Genomic DNA, 17,398 nt, shown 5'->3' with positions numbered 1-17,398 from the left:
TTTCTCTCCTAACCAGGAAGGCAACTTTTCTTCAAGAGACTTAGCTAGACTACCAGAAACATAGTGTAGTGTATTTACTATTTTGTTCTCTGGGTCGTCTGCGTTTGCTCCTCCAGGAATGCTCACTCCAAATGCAGATTCCCTGGTCCTGTCCTCCTAGATGAATGCTGTGGTCCTTAACTCCTAGGAGGTTCTGTAATCTTGATCTTTATGTGTCTGTGTGGCCTAATACAAAAATCTATTTGGTCTTCGTCTTCCAGTTCCTGCCAAGAGCTGCTAAAACTCTTAGAATTTTCTCAGTGATAGGAATGGCTTTTTTTTTTTTTTTGTAATGAGCCCCTTTGATCACACTTGAGTTTATGCTAATGAGATCACTAAGGGTGAGGCCACTAGATGGCCTCAGGATGGAGCTGGTCACCAGAAAGACCAAGTGACTAGACCTCCTGACTGACCTCCAGGCGTGGGTGGCAGAGGGGGCTGGAGAGGGGTCTGTAAACTCAGCAACAGAGAGATTCAGAGAGCTCCTGGGTTGGTGAGCACATTGAACCCCGGGAAGATGCTGTGCCCCTGCATCTCTCCCCTTCCTTGCCCCATGCATCTCTTCCATTTGGCTGCTCTCAAGTTATATCTTTTATAATAAACCAGCAAATGGAAGTAAAGTGTTTTCCCAAGTTCTGTGAGCTGTTCTGGGAAATTATTGAACCCAGAAGGGAAGGGAATTGTGGGAACCCTCCAATTCTATGACCAGGTTGGACCGAAGTGTGGGTAATCTGGGGACATGATACTTGCGACCGGCATTTGAAGCGAAGGAGGTCTTGCGGGACCAAGCCTTTAAACCCATGGGGTCTGAGGATAACTTTGGGTAGTGTCAGAATTGAACTGAATTGTAGGACACCCAGATGGTGTCCAGAGAATCAGAGAATTGGTTGTTAGTGTTGGAAAACACCCTAGAAATATGCTGCCAATGTAACACTGAAGTTTTCAACATAATGTCTGAGTCAGTTTACACATGCTTTAATATTAGAGAAGAAATGTTCTTGTAAGAGACAAAAGAAAAATCACAATTCTGCACAAAAGAATTTTATTTAGTGGTCAGATCCCGATGAACAATGCCAGTCATTGCTTGATTCTGTTAAAATGCGCTATTAGATATACTCTTAAGAAAGTGTACGGTGCATCACCAAAAGCTATTGAATTTGGATTGTGTAGAGTAAAAGAAAACTTCATAAATCTTTGTTCTTTGATAAAATTTTTAAAATATAAAAATGAAAAAAAATCCCCAAAAGCAGTATTCAAAAATAATAAATGTCACCTTGGACTATTTACAGTAAGATGACTTTCTAATAAGAGAACACTCTCTGCTTGTCTCTTTTTTTCTCACATTTTACTTGTCCCGTAGAGGTGTTCTGCCTCCCCCATCTAACCCTTACTTGTGATTTCTTCCATTCCCGTCTTGCATGAAACGGTCATCTTCTATTCTCTCACACATCTTTGAGTCTTTCTCTGATACTCCTTTTTCCTACTGTAAATTACCAGTAATTCTATTCAACAGATGTTTGTTGAGCACCTAATATGTGCCAGGCACTGTGCTAAGAGGTGGGGATAAATATAGAGATGAAAAGTCATTGAACCCCCTCCTCAAGAAGCTCAGAGTTTGGGTTGGATTAAAAAAACGTTTTTCACATTATATTCTATGAAATCCCAAGCCCCTATGAAGTAAGTTTGGGGATTTCTTGAAACAAAGTGCACTCACGGAGGGTCTATCAGCTTGGCCCACTCCAATGCATTTTGATTTAGAATTCTGCCCTTTTTTATGAAGCACAGCCTCTAAAGCCCAGGAATAGAGTTTGAGTTCTAAACTCTTTGCAGGAGGGAACTACATGATGGGTTGTAGGGGACGAACTGAACCAATTTGTTTTTGGGGGAGGGTAATCTTTTAATTGGCTTCTACAAATTCTGAGTATGAAAAGTCCTTAACCCTCCGCCCCCCAAAATACTAAATTTGAGCAATAGATACATATTAAGAAACTCCTCCTTGATTTGGATTTACAACACGATCCTCTGAAACTCCTCTCTTTTACAAATGTCCAGCAGGAGCTCTTTTTATTACCTCCACACGTATTTCTTTGTGCTTTTCTGTGAACATTTTCTTAGCTTCAAACATAAAAGCAGCAAATTACGCCTGCAGGTGACCTTTCTTTTTTTTTTTCTTTTATCATGTTGAACCCCAAACAAGCTCAGTTCTTGCGTTTGGCCTACATCTTCTCTGTCCACGAGGCCTCAAGAGAACCATGGTAGTTACTTAAAAAAAAAGAAAAAGAAAACAAAGCAAACTATGAAATAGAAAATAAAAACTGAACATAGCATACTATGGAAGCAAAACTGAAACCACACCCTCGCTGCCCCCATCTCCATGCCTGGCAGACCATGGCCCTACAAATATTCACATTTGGAAATATTTTCTCAGTCACAGTAAAGTCCACATTGTGGTGGTGGGCTTCCCCCCCCACAGCTTGTAGCGTATTCCTTTTGTCGAATCTGCTCAGCCAACCACTGAACGATGATGAAGGGAGTTTTTGTGGGAAAGTTCTATCCTTGATCCAACATCATCCACAGGTTACACGAGGGTCACATCTCTGTACAGTTTCCGTCCAACCAAATGATACTCTGTCCATTCAAGAGCCCTAGTGCCAGATTCACAATGTCCTCATGAGCTGGTTCCAAGCCCTCTGGATCTGAAGGCAACTTTGGGAGTTGGCGTTATTCCCATGTTACAGTTGGCCTGCCCAAGGTAGGGTGATCAGGATGTCTGGAATATGTGAAGACGACAAGAAGAGCAGGGGGTGTTGGGAGAGAGGGGAAAAGAGAGGTGATCATGCACAAGCTTCTTGCTCTGTCGTGCATTATATTTTCAGTGTTAACAGCGTGTATTTCGACACATAGGGCTTGTGCTTTTTCGTTAAATAACTCGCCCTGAAACGCTCGTTTGGCAAACGTGGCCATGAATGTGTGTGTGCGTGTGCACGTGCCTGTGTTTACGATGTGTCATGAGGCTGTGTGTCAAGTCCTGTGGGTGTGCCTCGGCCCCTCCCCTGCTGCTACACCCACCTCGCCAGCAAGGAAAAACTGATGGGTTACACCTGGTCGGTTTGATATTCAGAAGCTTCAGACAGGCTTTCTGAGAAACTTAGGAAAGTCTCCTGGTGTTCGGAACAGACGATCTCGTAACGATAATGCCGGAACTCCACAGCAAAGGTGCCAAAATAAGACAGGAAGCACATGACCAGGCCCCACTGGACCCTGGCTGCGTACAGGTGGATGCCCTGGGCCATGAGGATGAAGTCTGGGGGGAAGTAGTCAAGGCAAGTTCCTCCATCGGCCACATTAAGACGGGGCTGTTTTCTGGGCAGAGACAGGTTACAGGAAAAGCCTGGCTCCCCCCCCGACCAGCGGAAGAGCGTCACGGAGTCAGCTGAACACCATCTACATAAATAACACAAGGTAACATTACTGAGCCCTTACTCTGTGCCAGACATGCTTCTAGGTGCTTTCATGGAAAACCTAACTTACTCATCACGACACACTGTTATCAGCAGTTCGTTTAAAATAGGGAAACGGAGGCCAAATGGGTAACACGGGTATTAACTGGTGGAAGTGGGATTCAAACACAAGCACTCTGACTCCCTGGCCACGCATTCGACCGCTCTACTCTACGGCTGCCTGATAAACTGTGAGACTAGCTAAAGAATTACAATTCCAAAGTAATTAGTTGGCCAGGAAAATAACGCTGTATTTTTAAAAGACACTGCAAATGACCATGGAACAATGTGAACGTATCAAATAGCTAACTACCTCCATATAAGCTGTGTTTGTCTCTGCAGTGCTACTAATAAGGTCTAAGTGGCCCCTCTTCTTCTCTCTAGTTTTCAATGTTGCCTTTCAGACAATATTCTATAGGCTGGTTTCATTCCCGGTGTTGCGTTTAAACTTGTGCCAAATGAAAGCAGGCAATTAAAAAACCAAAGAACAGACGAGACGTCTATGCCTGAATATACACAGAGTGTATGTATGTGTACACAGACACACACAGACACACACACACACATCAGTATATATGAAGGTAGGAGCTGGGGAGGAGAAAGCTTCATAATGTTCTATAGTGAAAAGCTAAGAGGCCAAGGACTGAATAAAGTTATTTAGAAAAATCAGAAATGCTCCCTTAGAATTAGTTCTACCTTCAGAACTTAGCCTTAAAGGGAAATTTTCAGAGAGTGAAAAAGTCCGTGACAACTACTTTAGCCAAACTTCGCTCTCCTGACTAGGCCTGGATTCATTCACCTGGGAACCACGAAATGGTTCCAAGTCTTCGGAAATATCATGGATCAGAATTGTTTGGTATAAGCTCCAAATTCAGAATGATTTAAAATCTGTACATACTCTTCTGACTGAGGGTTCAAAATGTTGCCAAAGCAATATTAACTTATAGGGGAGGGATACATCTTCAAATCTCGCACTGGCAGAATTCTGACCCGTTTACTCATAAAATATTTTATCAGGTTGCTAGTAATAAGCAAGTTTTTTGGCTTGAATTTCAAGTCCTTAAATGTTCTCAATCTAATGTGACTTAAGAAAACCGCTAAAATGACTGAATGGCAGTTTGTGAGGGAAGAAGAAATAAATGGCTCCAAATACTCCACTAACGAACGTCTCTGAGCGCTAAATGTTTTCGTATTTTAAAGCCACTCTAAGGAGGGATGGCATAGTGGTTAAGAGTATAAGAACTGAGCCTGAGTTTAGAACAAATCGACACATACCATGTGTGATCTTGGGTAAATAACCTCCATTTTTCACTATTCTTACTTGTGAAGTGAGGATTAAAAGGGTTGACACATTTAAAGTGCTTAGAATACTGCCTAGCACATCATCAGGACCCAGTAAATATTGGCTATTACATTGATGATTGTAACTGTGTTAGTTATACCGTTTGCCGTCTAGGAACTCCCTTCTCCAGTTTCCAGAAGACCTAATGGAGTGAACACTTAGGACTGAGTGACTGATCTGATTGGTGGGCTCGTTCCTGGCCGACTTCCACTGGGCCCTGCTACACTAGGTGGGGTCACTGTGCTCTACCTTAGACCAGGCCCTCTGCGATCTGTTTGGGCTTCCGCTGAGTGTAATGCTCTCCTCTGCCTTTCCCTGATTTCTCTGCTTCTTACTGGGTGGATAGATTGAATTCCAGGGTGTGAGATAGGAGGCCTGCACGATTTTCCTTTCCAAGTTTACTAGGAATGAAGGCTGATTTCTCCATCCCCATCTGGCTCCTTGTGACTGTTCTCCATTGGTTCAAACTCCGAGGGAGGAAGGGAAATAAATAGCACCTCAAAATTATTTGTTTAGGACAACAGTACATACAGTGGTAATCTAGTTCTTGAATTTCTTTTCCAGAAAAGCTTACTTGCTTTCCTGAAAGATATAAATGTATTTTTGTCCCTAGAAATTCATTTTAGAGTTAATAGATTAAATGAAATAACAGAGCCACTAATAAAGTTGCAAATGAAAAGAATTTTTCAAGATGGAAGGAAAAAAACCCCACAATTCTCTTTTGGTTATGCATTCTGTGTTTTTCACAAAAGGAAACTTTACATCAAAAGGAGAATGCATGGCACCATTCCTACAGATTGAAACAGTTTTGAGAAGGCAGAGCTTGTTTTATCTTTAGCTCTCCATCTCCTCTTTGGCATGAAAAATAGGTCTGAAAGTTTTCGTTTTTATACACATTTATTTTTCTTTTTTGTCTAATATTCTGAGTTGATACGACAGTATATCCTAACCAACTGAGAATGGCAATCTTCTCATCTTCTACATGGACAACTTATCTGTGTTTTAATCTCACTGGAAAAGAACGTTTTCACATTCAAAGGATACAGAGGACCACGCAGAGAGTGACAGATGCTGAGAGAATAACTCGTGGAATTCCAACTTTCCGTCCTTCATTCTTGATGTTTACTTTGAGTGTCAATGCAGCCTGGATCCAGCAGGCCAACGTGCCAAATCCAAAAGTCAAGGAAGTTCCGACATTATGGATTTCTTCATCATTTGTGAGCTAAGGGATGAACAGATAATGACCTGTGGAGGTCCATTTAGAAAATACATACAAGCCAATGGAATACGTGAAGGAGAAAAAAATAGGTAAAGAGATGTCCCAATAATGGGATGATAGGTTGTAGAAAGAGTAGAATCCTTCATCTCCACTGGCTCTTTGTGTCTATTCTCTATTGGTTCCAACTCTGAGGGGAAGTAGAGAAATGAATAGTATGCCCACACCTAAAAACGTTTGGAAGAACCATACAGGCAGTGGTAATTTATTCTTTGAATTTATTTTCCAGAAAAGCTTTGTAGAAAAGTAAAAGAAAAAAGCAGGAGAGTTACACAAAAAAAGAGAAATGTCAAAGTTTCTACAGACATAAACCCCAAACTCTGTTTTCTAGACTAAGAAATGAGACCAGAATCCGGCTGTGCATTTACTGATTGAGGATGGCCAATTCTAAGCAAGTCAAGATTTCACTGGCCTGGACAACTAATGACACTTGAGCTGTTCTTTACTCTTACAAAACTGGTCAGTCTATGTAATGCGGCCAATTCATTGTTAATGGGCTTTTGTTTTGTTTTCCTATTATAATAAGAAAACTGTACTTATGAGCTTTTACCATATCTGGAGACCCATTAAAGGGCAACAGTGTTTGAAGATTCCTGGTCAAGGCTCTTATACAGTTAATAGGTTAAAGGAGACCCATCTGGGTTATTTCAATTGGGAGTTAGAGACGTAAACTGCCCAAATCATTACCCACTGATTTAAAAAATATATCTGTCACTTAAAACACCTTTATTAATTGCATATATTTTTAACTACACATATAGTACCCCATATATATAGGAAACATACAGGAAATAAAATCTACTGTTGAAGAGATGGCTTTAAAAACATGGTGAAAATATCCTTTTGAATCGCCATTGCCTTCAGGTGTTTTATTGTTTAGCGTTGCTATGAATAATGGTTGTATCAAATCAATATTACTTTCCCTTTACAATTTTTTTCTATTGTTTAGGCTGTAGGATTTTTTTCTTCTTTGAAGAAGCCATTTTCCCCCCTCACAGTTCAAAACACATATTTTTGAAACATTTTATTTTATTTTATTGTTATTTATTTATTTTTTGGCTGTGCAGCATGTGGGATCTTAGTTCCCTGACCAGGGATCGAACCCACACCCCCTGCATTGGAAGCGTGGAGTCTAAACAACTGGACCACCAGGGAAGTCCTGAAACACTTTAAGTAATGATTCCCCAAATCAAATTTTACTTCTAGGAAATTGGTTTTCCATGCTCTACATAGTCTGTTCATTTATTTTTTAATTCTAATTTTAAAAGTAGATGATACAGTTACATGGGTCAAACTTTAAAAAATTGTAAAAAGAGTATAGATTGAAAAGTCTGTCTCTTATCTCATATACTAGCCACCTGGTTTCTCCACAGGCAACTAATGTGTTATTTGTTTCCTGTGTAATCTCTGTAGATATTCCAGAAAATGTTCTTCATATATAGCGTCATCATTTACAGTTTTGAATATCTGTGGTTCACCCAAACAACCCAATCACTGGGATTCTTTGGGGAACTTTAGTGAAAAACAAATTGTCTACTCAGTAACTTCCATCTAAGACCTGGTTGAGAGCAATGATAGTTACTGAGCATTTTACAACATGCCGGCCCCTGTAGCACAGATGGATAAGTGGAGGAAAGACTACTACCAAAATCTCAATAAAAAATGCTCTGTGCCCTAACATTTTGGAGCTTAACAGATAAACTCTCAAATATTCTCCTGATAATTCATCGTCCTAGCCAATATGTTCTAAGAATGCAGCTTTCTCATTATCTAGGTTGATATGGAATGGGATCTAGAATAGTTAGAGGAATTGGTAGGATTGCCTTCCTATCTGTCAGACAACCCATTATGTAAAAAATACTTATTGAGGACTTCCCTGGTGGCGCAGTGGTTAAGAATCCATCTGCCAATGCAGGGGACACAGGTTCATGCCCTGGTCTGGGAAGATCCCACATGCTGCGGGGCAACTAAGCCCGCGTGCCACAACTACTGAGCCCGCGAGCCACAACTACTGAAGCCCACACGCCTAGAGCCCGTGCTCCTCAACAAGAGACGACACCGCAATGAGAAGCCTGCACACCGCAACGAAGAGTAGCCCCTACTTGCCGCAACTAGAGAAAGCCCGCGCGCAGCAACGAAGACCCAATGCAGCCACAAAAATAAAAATAAATAAATTTATTTATTTAAAAAAATACTTATTGAGTTGCTACTGTGTGCCAGCGGACGTCTTGGGGAATGAGTTATCCTAATTTAATGAATTATCAGCACTGAGGGTCAAGGACGAGAGACAGTCTTAGAAAATCCACTACCATATTTTCAGTAAGAACATTCCTAAACACTCACTAGAATGCTGAGTGTCTGGAATGCCTGCACCATTTGGATTTCACTCAGCAGACGGGGGAGAAGTGTCAGGATCGGTGTTTGACTGCAAGGAGGAAGTTTCTAGCAGCAGTATACCGCAGAGGCCGGAGGAAGCTGGGGAGGGAATGGAGGCAGGGAAAACAGAAAGCCACTGTAACTGGGCAGGGTCTCCATGTCTATTTTACAAATGAAGTCATTTAGGTCAAGAGTTGTGTGAGGGTATTGGCAAGGGAAATTATGCTTAAGTGACCTCGGGCTTCTACATCTCTGGGAAGAAGAGTTAGGGTTAGTACCTCTTTATACAAGTCACAGGTGTTCTAGAGAAATTCTGGGTTTTCAAACTGACCCCCATGTGAGCTTGCTCATCTAAAATGCAAAGTTTCATCCAATAAGGATGTTCAATGTTTAATTACAGAAAGGCAATGATCCTATTAATTTTCTAGAAAGGTACATTAGGATACAATTTGTTATGAAAAAAAGTATACAGCGGTTTGAAAGCCCTATTTTAGTAGATACTTTTCCCAATAGCTGTGCTGTATTTCCAATGCATAGGGAGGAATTTCTCATGTTTAATTCACACTTACGTAGGCGAGGCTCAAAGAACAGATGGGGTGACTGCTGGAGAAACTGTGCATATCAGGAACCACTGTTGGCATTTTTTTAAAGATTCATGGAGAATTCTAAGGGCCATGTAGTGACTATACCTCAGTGGCTGTGATCATCATATAGGTGAATTGTGAGATGGAGGTGAAAAAGGCCAAATGAAGTACCTGAAAATTACCAAGTAAGGTCATTCCAAAGGAAGCCAGACAGAGCGCCACCAATCCACTTATATTCAGCCACGGATTTAAAACCTTTGGTTTCAGTTGTATGAAGCGCAGAACAGCTACCACCAGAGCTGGGAATAAAACAAAATGTTATAATTGAAAAAGTTAAATCACACAGTCAGACTAGGAAGCAGTGTTCTAAAGCCACAATGTGCAGAAGTAAATTTTTGCCACAGTACACCTTTAAATCTCTCTAACGACAGATGCATTTTTAAAAGAAGTTTTCCATGTGATGTTTCTGATTATTGAGATGTTTTATTCTAGCTAACCTGGGGAAAGCAGAGAGGAATTGAAGCAGCGTGCTATATGTTATTTGGGTGACGCAAGACGATAGACTGGTAACAACTAGTGTTATTCTCAGAGTTTTCAAAAACAAGGTCAGCACAAGACAGACTGGCTTAGGAGGACATCACAGAGGCTTGGCACGCAACAGATCAGACACAGAGAGACAGCCTGTGGCACAGGAATTCACTGATTCAATCAGCCTTTAGTTTAGAACCGTGTTAGAACAGATAGGGCAAGAAAACACGGGGAAGAAGACAAGGTTACCAATCTAGACAAACCTGCGGGTCCCTATGCCAGAAATCATGCCCGGGGATAGGAAGGAAGATAAAGGCACATGTACAAATCCCTTTATTACTGGTTTATTCCCTCTCCCTTCTGATTCTACCTGTAGGTGTTCATTGTCAAAGGACAAAGGCAGCTCATTCAAATTAGAGCAGTTACAGCAATCAAATCATGGAATCTGTATTTTAACATAGCAGATTTGGGGGTTTGGTGTGTACTGAAAATCATATTGATTATATTAAGAAAGCTCAATTCTTCCAAATGATGTTAATTACTTATTTTAAAATCCCACTTTTTTGAATCAAATTGTCATCGGAGAATCTGCAGAGAGAAAAAGGAAGTTACTTAGATTTCAAATCTGACTTCTAATAGTAACCTTGAGACCAGTCCATACTCAAGTCACTAATCTAAGACTCCCCTTTTATTAATTGCTTAGTGCAGGGATATTTTCATATTTATACAAAAAGCTGGGAGAGGTCAGTCTACAAATGATTTTTTAAAAGCACTTGCAATTAATATGTTATATCTAGTATAAAGAAATGCACTTACTACTTCCTAAGGCAATTTATTTTGACATTAAGGTTTAGCAGGGAGGACAATTAGGAATTCAAGAATTATCCTATTTATACAGCAATTAGTAGGCAATTATTTGCTATAAGTCTGCCTTGATTTCAGGCCATTATTAGTAGCCGTTAACAAAGAAACCCATTCACAAGTTTGCATTTCCCAAGTATGACGAATTTCATAGTTTCAAGCTACAAAGTTAGTTCAGTGAGTTGACTTTCAGTTCCAAGTACCTCTGGTCAAAGAGTGGTATACAACTTGGTTAATAGTTGGATTTTGGAAACAAAATAGAAATAAACTGCAATCTATGAAATCTTAAATTGTTTGGATCTGATTTAGCTTTCAGTATATTTATGTTAAAGCTAATGACCATGATTCATCATCAAATTAATAGATTATACTTGAGTTGATAATAGTTATTTTTTTTAACATCTTTATTGGAGTATAATTGCTTTACAGTGGTGTGTTACTTTCTGCTTTATAACAAAGTGAATCAGCTAAACATATACATATATCTCCATATCTCCTCCCTCTTGCATCTCCCTCCCACCCTCCCTATCTCACCCCTCTAGGTGGTCACAAAGCACCGAGCTGATCTCCCTGTGCTATGCGGCTGCTTCCCACTATCTATTTTACATTTGGTAGTATATATAAGTCCATGACACTCTTTCACTTTGTCCCAGCTTACTCTTCCCTGCCCCCCCCCCCCCGACCGTGTCGTCAAGTCCATTCCCTACATCTGCGTCTTTATTCCTGTCCTGCGCCTAGGTTCTTCAGAACCATTTTTTTGATAATAGTTTTTCAACCGAAGGGTTTGAGGGATCCAGTTAGGAGTTATCATATTATCAGAAGGCTATTAATGTTGACAATAACTATCCTAGAGGATGAAAAAATAAGCACAATTTCTAATACTTTTGGGGATACGAATAGGAGGAAGAAGTGGGGAGACGAGAAATTCAACATAAGCGCCCTGACACAAAGTGATCTTCAGATAAAGAAGCCATTAGATTTAGACCAGAAATTTCCCCACAAGGCACCAGGGGAGACATTTGCTAATTAATTGTGTGTGGATATTAGTCAGGACATAATGACAGAATACCAAGGCAGCACATTTAATTTCTTTTAAAAACGACTAGTGGAGAGTATGACTCTGGGAACTTTCTGGTTGTCACCCAGTTTGGAGGGCTAGGATGGTGCTGGAACTCTGGCCGAAGCCCTAACCCACTGCCAAAGCAGACACCGAAATGGCTGTTCACGTTGACCATCCAGGTAGTTTGTGCCACTCTATCCAAAAGGACACAGTCAGTGCCACTGTCTGTGTTACTCATTTCTCGCCAGTGAACTCTGGACGTGTACCAGTCTCCTGGCTCCAGCATTGCTAGCCTTCTCATTTGTAATATGGATGGTAAATCACTTCATCAAGAACAGATAATGACATTAAGCAGGAAACAGAAACCTCCTTGAAGACAGGAACCAACCCAACATTCCCAACTTCCAGAACTGCATTCCAAACACCACACTTGGCCCTTTTAACCTATTAACTCCATGATTAATCAGCTGAGGCTAGGCCTACTTTCTTTCCAAAATAGGGTCTAGTTGAAATTTTACGGTTGTAGAAATAATAAAGCTTCCGATCCATTAACAGTTTATTAACAGGTTTAAATACAGACAGATTCAGACTATCTGTTATGAAGTCCATTTACAACCAAGTAATGATTTAATTATACCTTATTGAAAAAGTTTTCTTGGGCAGTAGGGCAATTTCAAAGCCATCTGTATATACGTCAACCAATTTTTACCACATTAACGTTCTGCTCAATAGATATATTTTTGTTTCATTTAAAAATTTAAAATTTTACTTACAGTTTTAGAAAAGATTTTTAAAACCCACCCTTTTGCTGTTTTTGATATTTCCAGCAGTCCTTTGCTATACAAGTGTCCCTTATTTATCTGTCTGTTAAAAAATGTAAATATTAGAGTAATTCCTTATTTTCTTTGTTAAATTCTTCTATTTTGAAGCTGATCGAGTTTTTAAAGTTCAAACTCAAAATAGCAGCTCTTCACTGCAGTTCTAGACTGGTGTCTGGCCAAATTCTTTTTCATTTTGTTTAGTTTTACTGTTTATGCATCAATAATTCTTATTTATGACAGCAGTAGAACATGACAATCGATATGTTTTGGCTGAAGGAGGGAAAGACGCCGCTATTAGGTAACCAAAATCATTCAGCTATTAGTTTATCCTCACAACCTCTCCAGGGCAGAAAATAATATTCCTTTTAAGAAATTTGTCTTGGTCTCCAAAGAAGACATACAGATGGCTGAGGCACGTGAAAAGCTGCTCAACATCATTAATTATTAGAGAAGTGCAAATCAAAACTACAATGAGGTATCACCTCACACCGGTCAGAATGGGCATCATCAGAAAATCTACAAACAGCAAATGCTGGAGAGGGTGTGGAGAAAAGGGAATCCTCTTGCAGTGTTGGTGGGAATGTAAATTGATGCAGCCTCTATGGAGAACAGTATGGAGGTTCCTTAAAAAACTAAAGACAGAATTACCATATGACCCAGCAATCCCACTACTGGGCATATACCCTGAGAAAACCATAATTCAAAAAGACACATGCACCCCAATGTTCATTGCAGCACTATTTACAATGGCCAGGTCATGGAAGCAACCTAAATGCCCATCGACAGATGAATGGATAAAGAAGATGTGGTACATGTATACAATGGAATAGTACTCAGCCATAAAAAGAAACAAAATTGGGTCATTTGTAGAGATGTGGATAGATCTGGAGACTGTCATACAGAGTGAAGTAAGTCAGAAAGAGAAAAACAAATATCGTATATTAACGCATATATGTGGAATCTGGAAAAATGGTACAGATGAACCAGTTTGCAAGGCAGAAATAGAGACACAGATGTAGAGAACAAACGTATGGACACCAAGGGGGGAAGGTGGGGGAGGGGTGGTGGTGGTGTGACGAATTGGGAGATTGGGGTTGACATGTATACACTGATGTGTATAAAATGGACAACTAATAAGAACCTGCTGTATAAAAAGAAATAAAACAAATAAATAAATAAAATTTAGGAAGTAAAAAAAAAAAGAAATTACCCAGCCCATAAAAACTAACCACCCTGTAACCTGGGGCCTTTTGACTTCTGACTGGCCCACACTGTCTGTGGAGGGTGTTTCTCTCTAAATAAATCCACTTCTTATCTAAAAAAAAAAAGAATTTTGTCTTAGGTCTTTACACCCCACCCCCCAGGAGAAACGAAAGTGTGGATTCAGGACAAAAAGCATAACTAATTCTATACGGAAATCACTGAGCATTTGATCTTTGATTAGTCCATCAAAAAGATATAAGATCTTTGCTAACTGATTTTAATAAATGTTACACCAACTCATTTGTAGGTTGTAAATTATAATCTATACAGCTGCCAACAAGCAGTGATTTATAGGTGGTCTATGTTGTTGCTTATAGTCAGTGATGTCGTCTAAAGTAACAGCCTGAGGTCTAAGAGGGGTAGGCCTGGGGAGACAAAAGCAACCACAGTTTAGAGCAAGAATCATTAGTAAACTGATTCTTTTTCATTCCCAGATAAATAATTGTTGGTTCACTCCTACTGAGCACTAATCTTAATCAGTTCTGTGTCTACCAGATGGCACTAAAAATGACGAAAGATAATAAAGTATAAATATTGGATGCTGTAATACCTTAGAGCAAAAGCTAGTAAAAACTTAATTGCTTCTTGGTGGAGCAGGGGAGGACTGGAGAGTCAGATGATGACGAATGTCATCTGCAAGAGGGGAACTTGTTTTCATGACTGTGTTTTTGGAAATGCTTTTATAATGAGTTAATCATCAACTTTATAACTGGATAAATTTGTGAGCTGTGCAAACTGGCATATTTTAGATTTTACACTAAAGACTATTGGGACATATCAATTTGTCTTAAGAATATAAAGGATAATATATTGTTTCCAACATGTTCATTGGTTTCTTTAAAGCCCAGTGGAAGACAGACAGCCTGTGACAGCTTCCTCATAAAGGCAGTCTCCTGTGTATCATGATTAGAAGAGGTAGTATTTGCAAAGCACTTAGCATTATGCCTGGAATATTAAGTGACTGTCATTAATTATTGTTATTATTGTGCTCCGTGGGGATGATCATATGAGTCTGTACCAACCTGCAGGCCTATGTGGTGTGATTGCAGAGGGGCTGGGAAGGGTCCCTGACCCTGCAAGTCCAGATTCACCCTTGGGACTTTGTGTTCTATTAAATGCAAATATCTCCTTAGAGGTCATTTATGCCTTAGCATGAATATGTTTATTAGAGCTCTTCAGAAGAGTAGTGTCAAGACTAGGAAAAAAGAGTGAGTCTACAGCTCCTGGCAACCTTGAGGCTAAAGGCAGTGAGGACAAAATCGGACCCACTAGCACTTCCCCTGGTGCCTCACAGGGAACATTCTCCATGTTTCTCACATTATCAGCCTTCTGAACCAACTAAGATTCTGCCTGTGTTGCATGTTGGACCAACCGTCTCCCTTGATTTTCCAGGGAATTCTACAGGTCTTCCCTTTTCCTACAGCAAACATTAAAAAGGAACATGTAAGAGTGAATAGAAATTTCTTTATGGGGCGTTTATAAATAGATGAAATAACAGGGCACCTCTCTGGGGGACAGGTGCCAATACTCCCTCGGTAATAATATCATCATTCTCTCTTACTTGGAGTGAAAGTCTCACTATGCAAAAGAACCACTTCCAGAAAACCACTGTTGAAAAATTTAGCCGTCACAGGCCGACCCAACAATATGTCAGTGGTGGTAGCTGGTTGACCCTTTGAAAGACACCGAGGAGTCCTGGCCTGGAGGAGATGGGCTATAAGGTCAATTTGGAGGAAGACAGAGAGCATGGCTGGTTCCCACGATCCCCAGGGAACAGTACAAAGGGGACAGGATATTAAATGAGGGCCTTGGTCCCTAAAGGAAAAGTGGGGAATTGGGGCCAGACATGAGTACAAAAGGTTTCTTTCTTTCTTTTTTTAACCTATGTTTCCATTTGCCAGCTTGATATGTGTATAGGCGCAGGGGAGAGCATCACCCTAATGTTAAGGCTGACCTTTAGATTTAAAGACAATATCTACACACATCAATATTTATCACAGAGCCTAAGCATTTTTTCATCCTTGCCAGTGAAGGAAAAAATAAGGCATTCTTTTTAAAGCAAACATATTGCACAATATTACATTCTCATGCAGGATTTTATGGCTCATGAAATATATTATTTCATGCAGCAAAAGAAATAAAGTCAAGAATTGGCTGAAATGATTAAAGATAGTAAAGGGAAAAGAAAACGTAAGGTAAGCAGGTGAATGTAAAAGGATTTATGAGAAAAAAAGACCCTCAAAACAAAAAGCCCTCTTCAGCATATTGACATGATATGATACCGAATTATCAACTAAGCCCACCATACATTTGATATGGGTTTGGGAGAATTTAAAATAAAAAAGAAACATACCAAAGCACATAAAGCATTCTTTATGCTCTTCTTACCTAGGAATGCTGCCATGTTCATAACTTGACTAAACACACAGCTTGCAGGAGGTTCATCACCTGCAATACTTGAAAAACAGGAAGTGTTTTATTATTACTATAGTAAAATCGATAACTCTCTGCCATTGACTGAATGTCTGTGTCCCCTAAAAATTCATATGCTGAAATCCTAACCCCCAGTGTGATGGCATCAGGAGGTGGGGCCTTTGGGAGGTGATTAGATCATGAGGGTGGAGCCCTGGTGAATGGGATTAGTGCCCTTATAAAAGGGACCCTAGAGAGCTCTCTTGCCCTCTTTCTGCCATGTGAGGACACAATGAGAGGATGGCAGTCTGCAACCTGGAAGAAGGCTCTCATCAGAACCTGACCATGCTGGCACCCTGATCTTGGACTTCCAGACTCTAGAGGTGCGAGAAATAAGTTTCTCACATTTAGAAGCCACCCAGTCTATGCTACTTTGTCCTAGTAGCCAGAACTAATACACCCTAAATTTTCCTAAGATCCAACAGATCAGAAGAGAATTATCAAGTTACCTTATATATGGTGCATGCTTCACACCAGGTTTCCTGGATAACAAAAGAAAACCCAGAAGCTCAGGTTAAAGCATGGTCACTTGTGCATAGTTTAACTTCATCAGTGGCAAAGTTTTTGTTAAATCTACTGATGAATGAAGAATTACCCAGAGATAAATTTTACCTTTCAGCTGAGTTTAATGGGAAAATTTTGTCATCTTCCACAGCTATAAAGTATCTATGAAGAAAAAACAAAAAAATGTATAAAAGTAATGTAAAAAAAACCCAAGAATCATTTGTTTCCCAGTTTTATTGGACTAACCACATTAAATCATATTCATTTTTTTCTAACTGGGAAAATGTTGTTTTACTACAATGCTTTACCTATAGCTCACCTAGCCCTCTGAACCGTAAATGTCATTAATAGTATTTCTTTAATTTTCAAAAGAAAATTAATGGCAATTAAATAATGGTAATCATTATAATCTGGAAACTGGGAAACAAAGAAATAAGACTATACAACTTTGGGCAAACTAAAATTAGGATTCAAAGTTTTTAATTTCTCAGGAATACGTGTCCACCTTTCTTAATGAACTGCAAGGAAATAAAATAATTTTCTAGAAGTAAACAGTACTTGAAATAAGCAAGTGTGGGAATGTTTTGTGATAAGCAAGACTTCTAATGTAATGATACCCATTTTATAAACGTACCAGACCCAGTCACACACACCAAAAAACTGGACTATGAACGGGGCTGTGAATGGAATCTTTATAGCATGTTAGTGTCAAATTAGCAAATCTTGCAAATAATGAGTCCACATCACCAGTATTCTTCACCGTCTGCTTTGC

General features: G+C 39.8%; 1 protein-coding gene across 12 annotated transcripts in view; it reads right to left on the bottom strand.

Moving 5' to 3' along the window:
- Nucleotides 1–1,064: 1,064 nt before the first annotated feature.
- TMEM150C (transmembrane protein 150C) overlaps nt 1,065–17,398 on the bottom strand; it is a 90,214-nt gene continuing 73,880 nt past the window's right edge. For 8 of the 12 annotated variants that reach the window (XM_082389425.1, XM_082389419.1, XM_082389420.1 and 5 more), the window contains 6 exons: nt 16,735–16,788; nt 16,572–16,604; nt 16,039–16,106; nt 9,289–9,416; nt 5,926–6,103; nt 1,065–3,343 (listed from right to left, as the gene is read on the bottom strand). In XM_082389425.1, the coding sequence (XP_082245551.1) occupies nt 3,135–3,343; nt 5,926–6,103; nt 9,289–9,416; nt 16,039–16,106; nt 16,572–16,604; nt 16,735–16,788 (670 nt within the window). In that variant the 3' untranslated portion in view covers nt 1,065–3,134. The other 4 variants (XM_082389421.1, XM_082389427.1, XM_082389426.1 and 1 more) reach the window with 4 other exon arrangements.

Source organism: Balaenoptera borealis, assembly GCF_965194805.1.
Source record: "Balaenoptera borealis genome assembly, chromosome: 4".
In the NCBI taxonomy this organism is placed as follows: Eukaryota; Metazoa; Chordata; class Mammalia; order Artiodactyla; family Balaenopteridae; genus Balaenoptera; species Balaenoptera borealis.
Note: the sequence above shows the minus strand (reverse complement) of the source record. Positions and strands in the feature narration are given on the sequence as shown.